The 17,967-nt window shown below is 35.4% G+C and overlaps 1 protein-coding gene across 4 annotated transcripts in view; it reads left to right on the top strand.

Annotated features, from left to right (window-relative positions):
• Positions 1-17,967, top strand: part of Kansl1l (KAT8 regulatory NSL complex subunit 1 like) — a 179,143-nt gene that overhangs the window by 65,530 nt on the left and 95,646 nt on the right. For all 4 annotated transcript variants that reach the window (XM_029569936.1, XM_017801379.2, XM_017801380.2 and 1 more), the window contains exons 4-5: positions 8,207-8,404; positions 9,448-9,569. In XM_029569936.1, the coding sequence (XP_029425796.1) occupies positions 8,207-8,404; positions 9,448-9,569 (320 nt within the window). The remainder of the gene's footprint in view (positions 1-8,206; positions 8,405-9,447; positions 9,570-17,967) is intronic.

The raw sequence follows: 17,967 nt of genomic DNA, 5'->3' as shown, positions 1-17,967 counted from the left end.
TGTCCATATGGCCAATTCTCTTTGGAGGCTGTTTTTGAATGCACCAATTGTTTTGAGGGGTTTTTGTTTTTTGTTTTGTTTTGTTTTTTCTCTTGATCTTAGCCAGTCTGACTGAGGTAAGATGAACTCTTAAAGTGGCTTTAATACGCATTTCCCTAATTACTAGTGATGTTGAACATCTTTTAAGATTCTTCATAGCCATCTTTATTTCTTCTTTTGAGAACTCTCTGTTCAGCTCCTTAGCCCATCTTTTAATTGGGTTGCTTCTTGTTTTGGTTCTCTGTTTTTTTGAGTTCGTTTTATATTCTGGATATTAAACCTCTATCAGATGTATCGCTGGTGAAGTTTTTCTTCCATTCTGTGTGTTTTCTGTTGTTTGCTTCCCTGGTTGCCTCCTTTGATGTACAGAAGCTTTTTAGTTTAATGAGGTCTCATTTGTTAATTCTTGCCCTTGTTTCCTGAGCAATTGATGTCCAATTTAGAAAATCCTTTCCTACACCTATATCTTTTAGTTTTTTTTGCCAATGTTTTCTTTTAACAGTTTCAGAGTTTCAGGCTTTACATTGAGGTCTTTGATCCATTTGGAATTGACTTTTGTGCATGGTGAAAGATAGAGCATTCTTCTACAGGTGGAGATCCAGTTTTGCCACCACCATTTTCTGAACATACTGTCTTTCCTCCAGGTAATGTTCTTGGCCCCTTTGTCAAATATCAGATGGCTGAAATTGTGTTTACTCATATTTGGTCTTCAATTTTGTTCCGTTGATCTATGGGTCTATTTTTGTGCCAGTACCGTGTTGTTTTTATGACTGTAGCTCTGTAATACAGCTTAAAATCTGGTATAGTAATCCCCCCAGCATTGCTGTTAGTGCTCAGGATTGTTTTGGCTATTTGAGGTCTTTTGTGCTTCCATACGAATCTTAGGATGTTTTTTTCCCAATTCTGTAAAAAATGTCATGGGGATTTTGATTGACATTGCGTTGAAATGACTTTTGGTAAGATAGTTATGTTCACAATATTATTTCTTCCAATCCATGAGCATGGTAGGTCCTTCCATCTTCTGATGCCTTCCTCAATCTCTTTCTGTAAAGATTTAAAATTTTCATTGTAGAGCTCTTTAAAGTCTTTGGTCAGGTTTATTCCAAGGTATTTTTTTTTGTGGCTATTGTGAATGGGAGGGTTTCCCTGTGCTCTTTCTCTGACTGCTTGTCATTCGTAACAGACTTGTAGGTTAATTTTGTAACCTGCTACTTTACTGGACGTGTTAATCATTTCTAGGAGTTTTCTGGTGGAATTTTTGGCGTCTCTTAGATATCATATCATATCGTCTGCAAAAAGGGGAGCTTGATCTCTTCTTTTCCAATTATTACTCCTTTAATTTCCTTCTCTTGCCTTATTGCTCTTGCAAGAGTTTCAAGCACTATGTTAAAGAGAAGTGGAGATAGTGGACAGCCTTTTCTGGTTCCATATTTCAATGGGAATGCTTTCAGTTTTTCTCCATTTAGAATGATGTTGGCTGTGGGTTTGTTATATATGGCTTTAATTATGTTAAGGTATGTTCCCTCCAGTCCAATTCTCTCTAGGACTTTGATCATAAATGCATGTTGAATTTTTTCATAGGACTTCTCTGTATCTATTGAGATGACCATGTGGTTCTTGTCTTTGAGTCCATTTGTATGATTTATGACATTTATTGACCTACGTATATTGAATCATCCCTGCATGTCTGGGATAAAGCTGACTTGATCATGATGGATGATCTTTTTGATGTGTGTCTGTATGAGATTTGCAAGTACCTTGTTGAGAATTTTTGCATCTATGTTCATTCAGGATATGGGTCTATAGTTTTCTTTTTTGGTTGTATCTTTACCTGGCTTTGGTATCAGAGTGATGCTGGCTTCATAGAAGGAGAGCTAAGATTCAAACAGCAAACAGTTTTCAGAGGAATTCTAGACCAGAGTTCAACTTACTATCTATATATAACCTTGATTTTTATATTCCTTATTTTTTTTTTTAGTTGGGAGTTTTTGTATTACTGTTTCAATTTCTTTTTGTGATATGGGTCTGTTTAAGCTGTTAATCTCTTCTTGGTTTAGTTTGGGTGGTTCCCATGCCTTTAAATATCCATCCATTTCTTTTAGGTTTTCAAATTAAGTAGCATATAGGTTTTTGAAGTATTCCCTTTAATGTTCTGTGTCTTTCTGGTGTCTGTTGTGATGTTTCCCCTTTGAGCTCTGATTTTGTTGATTTGGAGGTGCTCTTTCTTTCTTTTTGTTAACTGGGCTAGCGGTCTGTCAATCTTGTTTATCTTTTCAAAGAACCACGTCCTGGATTTGTTGCTTCTTTGTACTGTTTTCTTTGTTTCAATTTCATTAATTTCTGCCCTGATTGTTATTTCTTCTTGTCTGCCGGGTTTGGGTTTTGTTTGCTATTGCTTTTCAAGTGTCTTGAGTTGCAAATAAAGTCTTAATTTGTGTTTATTCCGATTGTTTGATGTAGGCACTTAGAGCTAGACACTTACTCTCAGAACCGCTTTCCGCATGTCCCCGAGATTTTGTTGTGTTGTATTGTCCTTTTCACTTAATTCCAGAAATACTTTTATTTGTTTCTTAATTTCTCTTTGGCCTGTTCATCATTCAGGAGTGTGTTGTTTAATCTCCATGTGTTCATGTGGTGATTAGGGCTTCTTCTGGTGTTGATTATAAGCTTTATTGTATTGCATTATGTCTGATAGAATGCATTGAATTATTTCAATCTTTTTGTATTTGTTGAGGTTTTTTTTTGTGCCCCAGTGTATGTTCGATTTTGGAGAAGGTTCCATGGGGTGCTGAGTAGAAAGTATGTCCTTTGGTGCTTGGGTGGAATACTCGATAGATGTCTCTTAAGTCCATTTGATATATGGTATTTTTTAATTCCGATGTCTCTCTGTTAACTCTCTGCCCTGTTGACCTATCTAATGGAGACAATGAGGTATTGAAGTCCCCTACTATTAATGAGGTGGGATTAATGTGGGTCTTAAAGTCCTGTAGTATTGTTTTTAAAAAGTTGGATGCACCAGAATTTGGTGAGTGTATGTTCATGATTGTAATAGCCTCTTGATTTATCATTCCTTTGATCAGAATGAAGTAGCCCTCTTTATCTCTTCTGATTATGTATGCTATTTTCTTAGTACCGTTTTCTTAGTATATTTTTTTCCATCCTTTCACTTTAAGATATTGTCTGTCCTTGAAAGTGAGATGAGTTTTTTCCAGACAATGAAAAGATGGGTTTTGTTTCTTAATCCATTCCCCTAGTCTGTGTCTTTTGACTGTGGAGTTCTGTCTGTTAATATTTAAAGTTATTAGTGAAAGATGGGTATTGAATGCTGTCATTTTTATTTCTGTTTACATTCTTGATGTAGCTCTACTTTTCCACAGTTATACCTTCATTGGATTTCTTTCTGAAATCCCTTGGGTATAGTTGTTCCTTCCTTCAGCTCTTTGTATTGCTTCCAGAACTCTCTGAAGGGCTGGTTTTGTGGACATGAATTCCTTCAGCCTATTTATGTCATGGAAGATTTTTCTTTTCCCTTCAACTATAATAGACATTTTGGCTGGGTATAGTAATCTGGGTTGGCATCTGTGGTCATTTAAAACTGGGAATACTTTGGTCCATATGTGACTTGTTTCTCTTTTGCAGCTTTCAGTATTCTCTCTTTGTTCTGTATATTTAGTGTTTTTACTATGATGTGCCATGAATAGTTTCTTTTCTGGTCCTGTCTATTTGGTGTTCTATATGCTTCCTGTATTTGTATGGGCATGTCTTTTTTTAATTTGGAGAAATTTTCTTCTGCAATTCTGTTGAAGATCTGTTCCACACCATTATCTTGAGATTCTGTATCTTCCTGTATGCCTATGATTCATAAGTTTGGTTTTTTTTTTTTTTATAGTGTCACACAATTCTTGCATACTCCCTTTTTGTGTTTTCTAAATTTTTCATAATCTTTGCTTGAGTGATCTAGTTTGTCCATTTTATCTTTCAGTCTTGATACTCTGTTTTCCATTTCCTTCATCCTATTGGATAGGCTTTCTCCTGTTGTTTTTAATTGGATTACTGAGTATTTCACTTCCTTCTTCATTTCAGCCTGAGTATTTTTCAGTATTTCTAACTCTTGTCTGAATTCATTGAGAAGTTTATCCCTATCTTCCTTCAGTTCTTTGATTTCTTTGTGTGTTCTTTAAATTTACTGAATTCTTTTATCATGTTTGTAATTATTCTTTTGAGTTCCATGTCCTGCATTATCTCTCGGGGTTTCTCATTGTACTCCCCTAAAGGACTATTGATCATTGTACTCCTCTAGAGGACTATTGGTATTTGGTAGGGATATGTTGTTTTTTCATGTTATTATTTTTTCTTTGTGATTTTGACATGTGCATTTCTTTTGTAGTTTCTGATTCTTGTGTGAGACGCAAGCCTTCAGGTTTAGGTCTCCTTCTTTTTATGAACTTTATGTGTCTTTGTGGTTTACTTTTTAGGCATGAAAAGCTTGTTCCTGTAAGCTCCCAGTTCTTTCTTTTGATTTTATATGGGAATGGCCAGATTGCTTTTATCTTACCCCACAATTTCCCACAGAGGCCCAAGTCAGATGAGGATCAGATGCCCTTAGGCTTTCTCCTAAGGTCTGGATACCTCCAGGAAAGATTTTGGCCTCAGAAATTTGGGGGGTCGGACTGGCCTGGGATCCTGACCCAGGATAGATTCTGGTCTAGGGCAGCTGTTGGCCATCCCACCTAGAGCTGCAAAGGCAGATGGGGGCGGAGGCGGCCCCAAGGGCTCCTGCGAACTGCATTGTGGAGCTGGGTTGGCCTGGAGCAAAGCATCAGGAAGAGGAATGTTCAGTCCTGGTGTCCAGGAAAGAGGCTGGAGGGTGGTGCAGACCCAGGGAGGCAGAGGGAGGTGAGGGCGGGGCCAGGCCCAGAATGCACCTGTGGACTGGAGAAGTAACTGAGTTGGTCTGCATGCAAAGGATCAGGAAGCACTGGTGGTTCCCCAGGTGTCTGGGGCCCCAAGTCAAGGAATGGGACAGCACACAGGCTAGGAGGAGAGACCTGCAGGGGAATTGGGTGGGTGAGTGAGGCTAGGGGAATCAAGGCAGGGAGGGCAAGATGGACTTACCCCAGAGAGAGAGGCCTTCGGATCGGAGAGTGGCCTGCGGGTTGTGCAGGCCCAGGGAAGCAGAGTGTGTAATTCTTTTAAGTCTTCATTTCATTAAATTTTGCTTTTGATCTTTATTTCTTGCCATCTAGTGCTCTTGAGTTTGTTCAGTTCTTGTTTTTCTAAGGCATTGAGGGGATCATTATTTTTTTGTGATCAATCTGATTCTTTAAGTACTTTGCCACTATAAAAATTTCCTTTTTGAATTGCTCTATCAATTCACAACGGTTCTGGTAAGTTGTGCTTTCATTTTTATTTGGTTCAAGGAATTTTTAAATTTCTTTTATTAAAATTTTTAATTTATCTTTTTGGTGGAGATGGGAGAGTTTCTGCCACCACATGAGTGTGGAGATCAGAGGACAACTTGCCAGACTCAGTTCCTTCCATTGTGAATCCCTGGAATGAAACTCCGATTCTTATGTTTGTGAGCAAGCCTCTTTACCTACTGAGCTATCTGGCCAACCCTCTTCTTTATTTCTTGTGACCTGTTATTAATTTGAATGTGTGTTTTTCAGTCTCATTGTACTTACATAGTTTCTTTTGGTATTAATTTCTAGTTTTATTACACTTATGTGATATAAGAAATTATTTTGATTTTTAAACTATTTAACAATACTTGCTTTGTGACTAGAATGTGATCTATTTTAGAGACGTTTCCATGTACCACTGAGAAGAATGTCTATGTTCTATCTGTTGGATGGAATATTCTGTATATATCTGTTAAATCCTTTTGATAGTAGATTCAGATTAACTATTTTCTGTGTTGATTTTTAGTTTGGATGACATAACTAAAGATGAAAGTGGAGTATTCTCTATTATCAGTGAAAGTACAGACTTTTATGCCCATTAGTATTTGTTTTGTGAAATTAGAAGCTATCCAATTGGGTGTATGTGTGTAGTGTGTATGTGTGTGGGGGTATTTTTTAAAATTATTATATTGTCTTGATGAATTGTTCCCTTTAGAATGTAGTGACTTTTTAAATAATCAACTCTAATTCTGGTTTGAAGTCCTCTTTTTCAGTTGTCAAGATAGATACCAGCTTATTTCAACTTCTGTCTGCTTAATAAGTTAACTTCTGTCCTTTAATTCCCAGTCAATGAATATCTTTGTCCATGAGATTTTTTTTTAAGAAAGAAAAGATAATTAGATTTTTTTTTTTCAATTCAGCCTACCAGGCTGAATATTTTTATTGCTGATTTGAGGTCATTCACATCTAAGGTTATTATTAGAGAAGTCTCCTATTTCCCTATAATTTTTTGGTTGCTTTTTCTGAATTGGTTGGATTATTATCATTTTCTCCTAAATAGGGGTTTAGTAGCTTATTGTTTGGACATGGCTGTTTCTTTTCTAGCTCTTTTTTAAAAACATCTATTTCTCTTATGAGTTTCATTCTTTCTCTTCTCTCATGATTGTGACTCTTCTCTCTGTACTCTTTTAAATATCTTCTACATTTCTAGCATAGTGGTGGTTACAGTTTTAATTTGTTCTTGTCTTGAAAAGTCTGTCAATTAAAAATAAGTGACACATATAGCATTGTATATATAGAGAGAGTCTTGACAGGTGTTAATTTACTTTTAGGGGTTGGACTATGATGTTCTATGCCTTCCTAGATTTTAGGTTGCTAATGAGAGATTTGATGTTATTCCATTGTATTTGCCTTTGTAGGTGATTTGGTGTCTTCCTTGTACAGTTTTTGATATTGTTTCTTTGCCTTATAATTTTGAAGTCTTTACTATATTGTGGGGCAGATCATGCATCATCATTTCTCTTTGGAGTATTCAGTGCTTGTGTGTTTGAATGTCCATTTCTTTTCTGCTACAATTTCATTAAATAGATTGTCTATGCCTTTAGTTTTTATCTTGGCTCCTTCTACCATTTTGATTCATAGGTTTGGTCTCCTGATAATATCCAGGAGTTCCTGGACATTGTGCTCATGCTCATTTAATTCTTTTTCTTACTGATGTTTAGGTGCAGTGTATTGTCAACCTTGTCCTCTTTCCCTGATTTTTCCCCTTCTTCTTAGTCAAATCTACTAGTGAGTCTGTCCCCTGCGGTTTTTGTTTATCATTGAGGTTTTTTTTATTATTTCCATCATTTCTATTTTTTCTGAAAATCTCAATTTTCTTGTTGAATTTGTTTTTCATGGTTTCATTTTTTTTCTCTATTTTTTTTTTTCCCTCTCGGTCCTGGATTGATTTACTTACTTCATTCATTTGTATATTATTGACTTTGAATTCATTGATCATTTCTGATTATAAACTTTTATGGCTTTACCTGGCATTTTATCCATTTTTGTATTCTTTCAAAAAATTAAAAAAAAATCATTTTATATGTATGAGAGTATTGCCTGAATGTATGTAATTGCACCTGTGTTGTGCAATGCCCACAGAGGTCGGAAGAGGGCTTCAGATCCCTGGAACTGTAGTTATGGATGATTGCTAGCCACCATGTAGATGAAACCAAACCTGGGTTCTCTGCATAAGCAGCCAGTGCTTTTAACCACTAAACCATCTCTCCATCCCCCCATTTTAGTCTTCTTGAATTTAATAGTTATTATTTTTTAGAGTTGTTGCATTGATTGTTCAGGTTTCTTGTGTTTCTGTGTTACAGTTTGTGCCACTGTGGGCTTGGATATCTCTTCCAGTTTTATTTGGGAATATTTTTAATGATTTACCTACTCTTGGCCACTCAATCCCATCTACTACTTTTAATGAGGCCTCTTCCTCCTGTTTCCCTTGCAAAGTGTGTTTGCCTTATCTTTCTTTCTTTGGTCCACTGTCTTTTCATCTCTTTGTATTTTCTATCATTCCTTTAATGGATGTCCAAAGCTCTTCTTCCCTCTCTCTCCTCTGGTAGATGCTATTTTTTGACATTTCTCTTTTACCAGGTCAGATGGAGGTAGTTACTAGTCCCCCATCTTACCCCAGATTTTTAGATAAACAAACCTTATTTTCAGTTGTATGATTCTCACAGTATAGTAGGTTTTAATCACTTTTATTCTTGCTTTTCTAGGGGAATGTGACCCTAGAAGAATGTCATTCCCAGAAAGACATTTTGCAAAGACAAATTCAATTTTCAAACCAAGCAATTTCATTAAACACTTCAGGGAATCCTCAGATTCCCCAAAGGAGTCAAGAACCTTTACCAGAACAAGATTTTGAGATGTCACCAAGCAGCCCTACACTACTTCTTCGAAACATAGAAAAACAGGTAAATATAGAGTACAGTGTCTTCATATGTGAAATAACTTCAAAGGTTTTTGGTTTTTTTGCGAGGTGTGGTGGTGCATACCTTTAATCTTAGCACTTGGGAGGCAAAGGCAGGCAAACCTTTGTGAGTTCAAGGCCAGCCTGGTCTACATAGTGAGTTCTATGCCAGCTGGGGCTACAGGGAGACCCTGTCTCAAAGAAAAGACCACCACCAACCACAGCAACAAGAAAAAAACTATTTGACAGTGTTTGGACATGAAATATTTCTTCAGAAGTCTTGTGTTCAGTGTCAGACTCTAACTCATAGATCAGTAATTGAGAGGTAATTGGTATGAATTTTCTGACCAGATTAATACATTGAAGGACTCATAATTCGTTAGATGTCAGAAGGCTGGGTCTTTTTGGAGAAAGTAGATCACTAGGGACAAATTAAAAAAAAAATCATATACCATGTTGACTCCTTTTAGGGATGCAAGGATGGTTTAATATATGAAAATAAATAAATGTATAGCACATAAGTAGTCTCAGGCACAGAAATTTCATTACCTCAAATTATATCAAAGAGGCCTTTAACAGAGTTCATCATCCCTTCATGAAAAAAGCCTTGAAGAAATTTTGAATTGAATGAACATGCCTAAACACAACGTAATAATATACTTTGGGACCCGTTTTTCATGCATATGATAACCAATTGCCTAAAATTTTGAGATTATGAGTTTGAAGGTAGAACAATGAGAAGAGCCGTCAATATTTCAGACTGGAAAAATATTAGATATTCAATAAATTTAATTGCATGACTAAACTAATTGCAATAATAAAGAATATGGGAAAATGTGCATTTTTAAAAAATAAAGTGTTTGCAACAAATGAAAAACTAATGTTGTATAAATCTCTGTAGGTTAAAACATTTTAAAAATGTAAGCATCACTGTGTTTCATGAGAAGGTACTATAGGTACTATAGACTTATGCAAACTGCAGGTGGAGAAATAACTCAAATGTTAATGATGCTTAACAGTACTAAAGGGTTGACTGTTTCTTTGTAGAGTGCACAATTGACTGAAATCATCAACAGTTTGATAGCCCCTCTCAACTTGTCTCCAACTTCATCACCCCTCCCTTCTAAATCCTGTAGCCACAAATGTCTGGCTAATGGCAGTTCAAGAAGGTAGGTATTACTTAGGTATTCTAGCTTCTCAAATTGACTTATGTTTTGTTGCTCTTTACCTATTATAGCTATTTTTTCTTCTACATTAAGGACTGCTATAGTACAATGGATACAATTTTATACATCTTTAAACTTATGGAATTAAGGTAATTATAAAACCTTGCAATGAGGAAGTACAACTTCTAGGAATTTTCCTTTCTAAAAAGCATACTAGTGATAATATTTACTATAGAAGTATTGCCTTACTATTATGATTTCCATTTTGTTCCATTTGTATTCTGTAGCTCCATGCTGTTCTTGCTGACCCTAGATACAGTTGGGGCACAAAAGATTGGCACATTTCACCATAAAATTCACCTTAAATTTTAATCTCTTGTTTTGCATCTTAGTATTTATACATTAGTTTTTTTTGTGAATGTATGTAATAGCATATAATCATTAGCAATATTTTATATGTTGTATCAGTAAAAATATATTATATGAATCTGAACCTTCTCTGAGAAACTTGTCTTATTTTGCTTACTTTGTTTATTTTCTGTTTAAAATTTTCTTCAAGATGCAGTTAGCCAGGGATATTAGTAGAAACTCATTTCTTTATGCATCATCTAATTTTCTTTCAAGTAAATTATAATTTTAATTCTTTGCTTTTAATTCCCATATAGGAATAAAAGTAATTTTGTATTTGGAAATTTTTATGTTAGTAATCACATGGTTCATTAAGAACTTTTAATACAGAAAAAAGAAAAAATTATACTGTGGTAAAAATCATATTAAGTAGCCATCCCATTTTTAAATTATACTAGGGAATATAAACTAAGTCTTTTAAAAATATTTATTATTCTTATTTTATGTGTATGAGTGCCTGCATATTATAAGCACATCACATGTGTGAAATGCTTACTAGTTCATTTCTGTAATCTTAGTATATGTGAGGTTGAGTCAAGAGAATTGCTGCTGGTTTGAGGCCAGCCTAAGCTATATAGTGAGACCCTGTCACAGATGGGCTGGAGAGATTGCTCAGTGGTTAAGAATGCACAGTGCTCTTGCAGATGATTCAAGTTCAGTTCCTAGCACCTATACCTGGAGGCTCACAGCCTTCTATAACTCCAACTCTAGAGAATCTAACACCCTCTTCTGGATGCATGGGGACCTGTACTCACATGTGCACATGCCTGCCTTCTCTCAACCCCTGCACATAATTTTTTAAAAACAGACAAAAAAGAACATCACCGTGGAATTAGTCCTTAGTTCATTGTCAACTTGGCCAATTGGTAGGATTCTAATCCTAAATAATTTTGTATATTGCAGGAAAAGAATAGTCAAATTTTCATGGTGATGCATACCTGTTACCCTATCACTTGGGCAGCTAAGGCAGGAGCATTTCAAATTCAAAGCTAACTTGGGCTACATAGCTAGACTGTATCTTAATATATACATATAGATATATTTGAAGGGCTAGGGATGTTGCTCATTTGTAGAATACTTGCCTAGCATGTATGAAGCTAGTACCGATTACTAGTACTAAAGGGAAAAACATATGGGAACCGTCCATTTCTTGGTGGTTATGAAGATCAGATAACAAATGCTATTTTATTTTGTTACTGTTTTTACATTCTTGTTATCTGTGGAGGTCCTTTGTGATTTCAGCTGTATTTTCTGTAGTTAACCATGTATAAGTAACCTTTTAAGTAAAATGTTTTCATTCTAACAAAGCATACCTTCCTCTAGTTTTACATCACATTGTATCATAATTTGTGCAAGTTATGGAAGAAATTTCAATTTTTAAAGTTTATCAGTCTAGTCTGTGAATTAACTTTTTGGGCTGCATAGAACTTACTTTTTGATACATATTTTTTAAGCATTTAGGGTCATTTTGTAATATCCTAATAAACTCTTCTCTTAATGTCTTTAAACTCACTGGTTAATTATTTTCTGGAGAATTTGTTTGTACACTTGTTATTCATTGATTTCTAACCCTCATTTATTATTTAAAGGCAGTATCTACCAAAAATGGTTATAGTTTGATTTTTTGTTTGTTTTAGTTTTATTAATCCTAGCACCAGAGTCTGAGATAAGTCACTAAGTACTGAACAACTATATAAGTCTTCAAATAAATGAAGCATTATGGCTCAGCAGTTAAGAGCACTAGCTGCTCTTGAAGAGGACCTAGGGTCAGTTTCCAGCACACACATGGTGGTAAAAACCATATGCAACTGCAGTTTCAGGGGATCAATCGCCTTCTTCTGTTCTCTGTGGGTATTGCATGACATAGGTGCACTTACGTTCAGGCAAAGCACTTACACATAAAATAAAAAACAAATAAAAAATATTTTAATAATTTTTTATTTAATAATAAATAAAAATATTTTAAATGAAGCATTATATTCTGCCATAGAGGTAGTTTAAAGTTTGTAGACCTCATATTACAACATGAAGATAAAATGTTGTAAATAGATCCTCGGATTATTATCTCTGAGAAAGTAAATTTCTGCTTGAAATGAAGTCTAGATTTTTGTTGTTTGTTTTTGCTTTAATGAGTCCCAGAATGGGGTATGAAATTAAATTCCAATGAATCATTGCCATACTATTTATTTCCATAAATGGTAATTATCTCACATGAAATGCAACTGTTCCTTCTAATTAGGTGTCATAATTGAAAAGCTGAAGCTACATTGTCAAACTCATCACATGTGATTAGTTTTCACTAGTCAGTGCTCAGTTATGAAAAACATTGTTTGCCAACAATATATTCCAAGTTAATGTTTTCAATATAAGTTTGGATTCTATGGATGATGCTAATTATCATATTAGCTAGATGTATGATGTCAATATGGATATAAAACACACCTGCTGTATTTTGAAATTATGCTAGTAGGAGTAAAACACTTTCTTTTCCTTTTTACCTCTAACAACATAAGTGTAAAACCCAATTTTATATGAAAGAATTTACTGAATGTAAATTACGTATGTATAAAATATGCACTTATATAGGAACAGATTTATTTTGGATTATTAAGTAGAATAATCCAAATGTAGCAGTTTATTGTATAATGATTTCTTAGAAAAATATTTGGAGGGTATACAGCAAAATTTTAATGAAAATATTATTTCATTTTAGAAGAAAATATTTTTGGGGGGTACACATGTGATTGGGCATGCTTGTAGAGGTCAAAGAACATCTTTGAGTATTGGTCTTTAGGTACCTTTTGACTTTTGTTGGAGACAGGGTCTCTCATTTACCTAGAACTTTAGTAAGTAGGCAAGGCTAAGTGACTAGCCTCCACAGATCCACTTGTTCCACTTTCCCATCTCATAATTGCTGGGGTTACAAATGCTGTCCATCTCATCAGGCTTTTTATATGGGTTCTGAGTGATCCAAACTCATGTTTTAATGCTTTTGAGGTAAGTACTTTATCAAATTACCCATCTCCCTAGCTCCTTAACTTTAAATTTTTTACCAATTTTACTTAAAATGAAAGATACAATCTTATTCATCTATATACCGACATCCCAAATGGCACCCTCCCATAGACTCCCCCCCCACTGGAGCCCATTAATTCTGTGATCCCTGTTACTGTCCACTGTGTTGTCAATGCCCCCAGCCGTTCTCCAGTACTTGTCCATCCTATCATCATGTCAGCCTATCTAGAGTTCCTTGTTTTAGGAAGATCAGCTCCTCCTCATCTAGTAGCAGTCAGTTGCCAATATATCTTTAGATAAGATTGGGGTCTGCTGTTCATTTTCCCCGTTCTATGCCAAATTACTGTTTGGGAGTCTCTTGGGCCACCCTGGCCAACAACTCAAAGGAAGGTATCTCCCTGTCTGGCATTGTTTCTTGTTATGTAGCTTTTAGCTATACAAATTGACTCTTAAAGAATTATATTGATCCCTTTAATCTTTGGTTATACTTTCCTTTTGGGTGTTTTAGACCATACAGTTGGCCCAGATAAACCAATTTATTTACTCTTAAGGTCGTTTGAGGATCTGTTCCTCAGGGGTCACATGGGCTTGGGAAAGCCCCTGGCTCCTTTCTTTTACCAGTTCCATCTATGTGAAGATAAGTCAAAGGTGCTGCTTGACTGTGGCTGGCTTTGCTTGGAAGCATGGAGGAAATGATTCCTCTGAGTTGACCCTCCTCTTTGTAGACTGGACACTGGTTCAAGTCCATTTGGTGGGGTCTCCATGGACTCCTTGATCAAGAGGACAGGTGACTCACCGCAGTTACAGGACATTTTGAGAGATGCTCATAGTCCCCTGGAGCTTAGTTGACCTAGGAGGGCAAGGAAAAAAACTATCCTTTATGTCCCTCTGAGCAAATTAGTATAGGCCTCAAAGTATGTCTGTTAGACATCCAAGAAGGTTAGTTCCACCAGTCTGGTACTTTTAATTACCATGTGCTATGTAGATAAAGCTTGGGCAAAGACCTATCGTTCTCAGATAAACCTTGCCTAGACATGTATTATATTCCTTGAGCTAGTTGTATGTATAATTTGTCAGTAGGTTGTTCAACTAATGTGGTTCCCTCTGGTTTTTTTAAACTAGCTCGGCATTATTTATCTCTCCCACTGTCTAACCCTTCCACGGTGGTTTCCCCATTTAAAGTGCCCCCATTTATTCTCATTTCTCCCTTAATAATATCCTTCTCCTATGGTCCTGCCTCTCTTGAGCTTCTTCTTTCCCTTTATCCCCAAGGCTCCTTGTATAACCCTCCCTCTCCCCTCCCCTTAAAAACACCCCATTTTTATCCATATCTCCCTTATTAATGTCTGTTTCCTGCTGTTCTCCTCTTTTAGGTTCTTTGTTTTCCTTTACCTCCCTGGTTCCTTTTCATTACCTGGTTCCTGTAGTTATGTCTGGATACATACGATGATTTGGTGCTAGGATCCACCCATGAGGGAGAACATACTTCGTCTTTTTTTTTTTTTTTTTTTTCTGAATCTGTGTTACTTCACTTAGCGTTGCTAGTTCCATTCATTACCTGCAAATTTCATTTCATCTTTATTGCTGAATAAAACTCCATCATATAAATGAACCACATTTTCATTATCCATTTGTCAGTTGAGGGACACTTAACTTGCTTCTGTCTCTTAGCTATTGTGAAAAGAGTAGCAGCAAACATAGATGTCCAAGTGTCTCTGCAATAGGATGAGTTCTTTGGGTATATGCCAAGGAGCGGTATAACTGGATCAAATGGTAGGTTCATTTGTAGTTTTTTAAGAGTTCTCTACACTATGATTGCTATTTTAACTCTAAACAGTTCTGCGTATTTTCAAGATAAACCCTTTAAAATTTTTTTTGGATTTATTTATTTTTATTTTATGTCTATGGGTGTTTTACCTGCCTGTATGTTAGTTGCACCCTGCATGCCAAAAAAAAAAAAAAAAAAAAAAAATCCTGTGGGGCCCAGAAGAGGGCATTGAATCGCCTGCAATTGGAATTACTATTAGCTGCCATGTGGGAGCAAGGAACTGAACCTGGGTCCTCTACTAGACCATAGAACAGCCAGTGCTCTTAACTGCTGATCCAGCCCCAATAAACCCTTTTTAGAAACATGTATCACTTTATTGTCATATTTAGTGTATTTTGAGATAGGGTCTCATGTCACCAAGATTGTCCCTGAACGCTTGATCTTCCTAATTCTATATCTCAAAGGCACACCTAGCATATTAACCATAACATGTTATTGTGCAGTTCTCTATCCACATTTGAAATTCCACACTTGTCTTAAAATTATCTTTTAATGATTAATTTGTTAGAATTAGTATCCAAATAAAATTCATAGATTTTATCTGGTTATAGTTCCAAAGTCTCTTTTGTTCTCAGTAGCCATTTAAAAATATATTAGAAATCCTAATATATATTTTTTATTTGTTTATTTATTTAATTTTATGTGTATGAGTGTATTGCCTGCATGTAAGTGTACCCCTGTCATGCAGTGCCTGTGAAGGTCAGAAGAGGGCATTAGATTCCCCTGAAACTGAAGTTACAGACAGTTGTTAGCTGCCATGTAGGTTCTGGGAATCGAACCCAGATACTCTACAAGAGCAGTTAGTGCTCTTAACCACCAAGTCATCTCTCCACACCCACAATATATAATTTAAAATTTTCAATTTAAGAAGTATTTATGTATTTTGTACTAAGGAAGCGCTCTACCACTGAGTTATATCCTTGGCTCCCCAGCCCTGTTTTTACTTTTTAGAACCTGTGCTTCCATTTTTCCTTAAAAAGAAAAACACTGACGTTTCTGGAACTTTCACAGATCACATATAAATGATTGACAGGCTTTATATCTCACTTATTAGCTAGAAAAATACAGTAATAATAATGGTTATCTGTTTTCTTAGGCTTTTAAAAAGTACACTTTAAGTTCAAGGCCAGCCTGGTCTACATAGTGAGTACCAGGCCAGCTGGGGCTACGGGGAGACCCTGTCTCAAAAAGACCAAAAAAAAGTACACTTTAACTGAGCATTGTGGCACATGCCTATGATCCCAGCACATTTTACATTAAAAAAATATTCAGACTAAGTTGCCTAGGCTGGTCTATCTTTGCCTTATGCTGTATCCAGACAGGCCTTGAATTTTGTAATCTGAACAACCTGCCTAGGCCTCCTCAGTAGCCAGGATTACAAGCATGCGCCACCAGGCCTGGCAAAAGACCATACTTTTTAGGTGACAGCTTTTGTGTTATTACTATAAAAATTCATTATAGGGATACTGGAAAGTTAAAAAAATAATAGAAATAGTTTCTGTTGCTCAGAACATATTTTCTCTGTTTTTATATATTATTTTAGTAGGTGAGATTGACTAGAAGTAGTTTCAGATCTTTTTTCTGTTAATATTAAATCATAACTTTTCATTTTTGTGGCTAAAGTATACTTTAATTTTTTCATGGATATTTCACATTTAGAATGGAATTTTACAGTGTACCTCAACACACTAGAATTGCTAGAATGTAAGAGACTTGTGTTTTTGAGTGGTGAAGTGATTGATACATCATGCTCTATATACCTCCAAATACCTGGATCTTGGTCTGTTTGTTATTGAGAGGCTTATTTTTGTCAGTTAACGGACCAGTAATGGCTTTAGCGGACCAGTTTTAGTAAGTTTGAAATATATATATTAAGGAATGTAATGGTTTTTTTTAAAGAGATTTATTTTACTTTTTTGCTAATTATTTAATAACCACATACTTAGAAGAAGCATTTCATTACTATAGCATTGATATATTCAGTAACAATTTCCAGAACTAAGATGCATCTCTTTCAAAATTGGCTGAAATTTTTAAAAATTATTTATTTAATAACCACATACTTAGAAGAAGCATTTCATTACATCAGCATTGACATAGTCAATAACAATTTTCTGAGCTACGCTGCCTCTCTTACAAAATTGGCTGTACATTTTTAGGTTTACAGTTGAATTATTACAGTTATACAATATTTTACTCAGTATTAACATTATAAGACATAAAATTAAATGAGGTTTTAACCTTTAAAAAAGAACTCCGTTTCATTAATAAAATACAGAGTTTCATGCAATTTTAATGCAATTGACGTTAAGATGTTTGCACATGTGTTTCTAATCTCTATATATCAGATTATTACTAGTCACAGTTGGTTACATTCTGAGCTCCTTGGTATTTGAGCATGGATATAAAATCATCAGGTAAAAATAAATGGGCCCAAGTGTTGATACACACAACTTGAATGTATCTTTTTTTTATGCTTTATTATTTTTTTAATCATTATACTTTTTAAATTTTTTAATAACTACATGATCAGAAGCTTTTCACTGCAGCTTTAACATATTCAGTAACATACTCCAGAGCAACAATACATCTCTTTCACAAGTGGGTGCAAGTTTCTAGGTTCACAGTTGAATTAATATAGTTATATATTATTGAATTCAGTATAAGCCCTGTAAGACATACAATTGGATGAGATTTTAACCTTTAAAAAAGATCTCCATTTCGTTTTAGAATATATTGTTCCTTGCAGACAGACTCATTGTTTTTGCTACTAACACTGAGATGTTGGCACTTGCATCTCTAATCTGCATGTATCTGATTATTACTAGTCATAATCGGTTGCACTTGGATCCTTGGTGCCTGTGTATGTCTATAAAGTCATCGGGCAGATTTCAGTGGTAATGTTTATCACCTCAACTAATTAGCATGACATAAATTCCCGTGCTTCCTCCTCAAATAGAATACATTTTTAAAAATTTGTTGATTTTTTTTTGTGTGTTTGTGTATATCACACAGAACATCCTAAACCATCTCATTTGACGATACACCCACATCCCAGATAGCACCCCCCATAGCCTCCCTTCCCCCACTAGAGCCCTTATACTCTGATATCCCTGCTACTATCTGCTGTGTTGTAAGCACCCCTAGCCA

The sequence above is a fragment of the Nannospalax galili genome, unplaced genomic scaffold, assembly GCF_000622305.1.
Source record: "Nannospalax galili isolate Female #2095 unplaced genomic scaffold, S.galili_v1.0 scaffold281, whole genome shotgun sequence".
NCBI classification, from domain to species: Eukaryota; Metazoa; Chordata; class Mammalia; order Rodentia; family Spalacidae; genus Nannospalax; species Nannospalax galili.
Note: the sequence above shows the minus strand (reverse complement) of the source record. Positions and strands in the feature narration are given on the sequence as shown.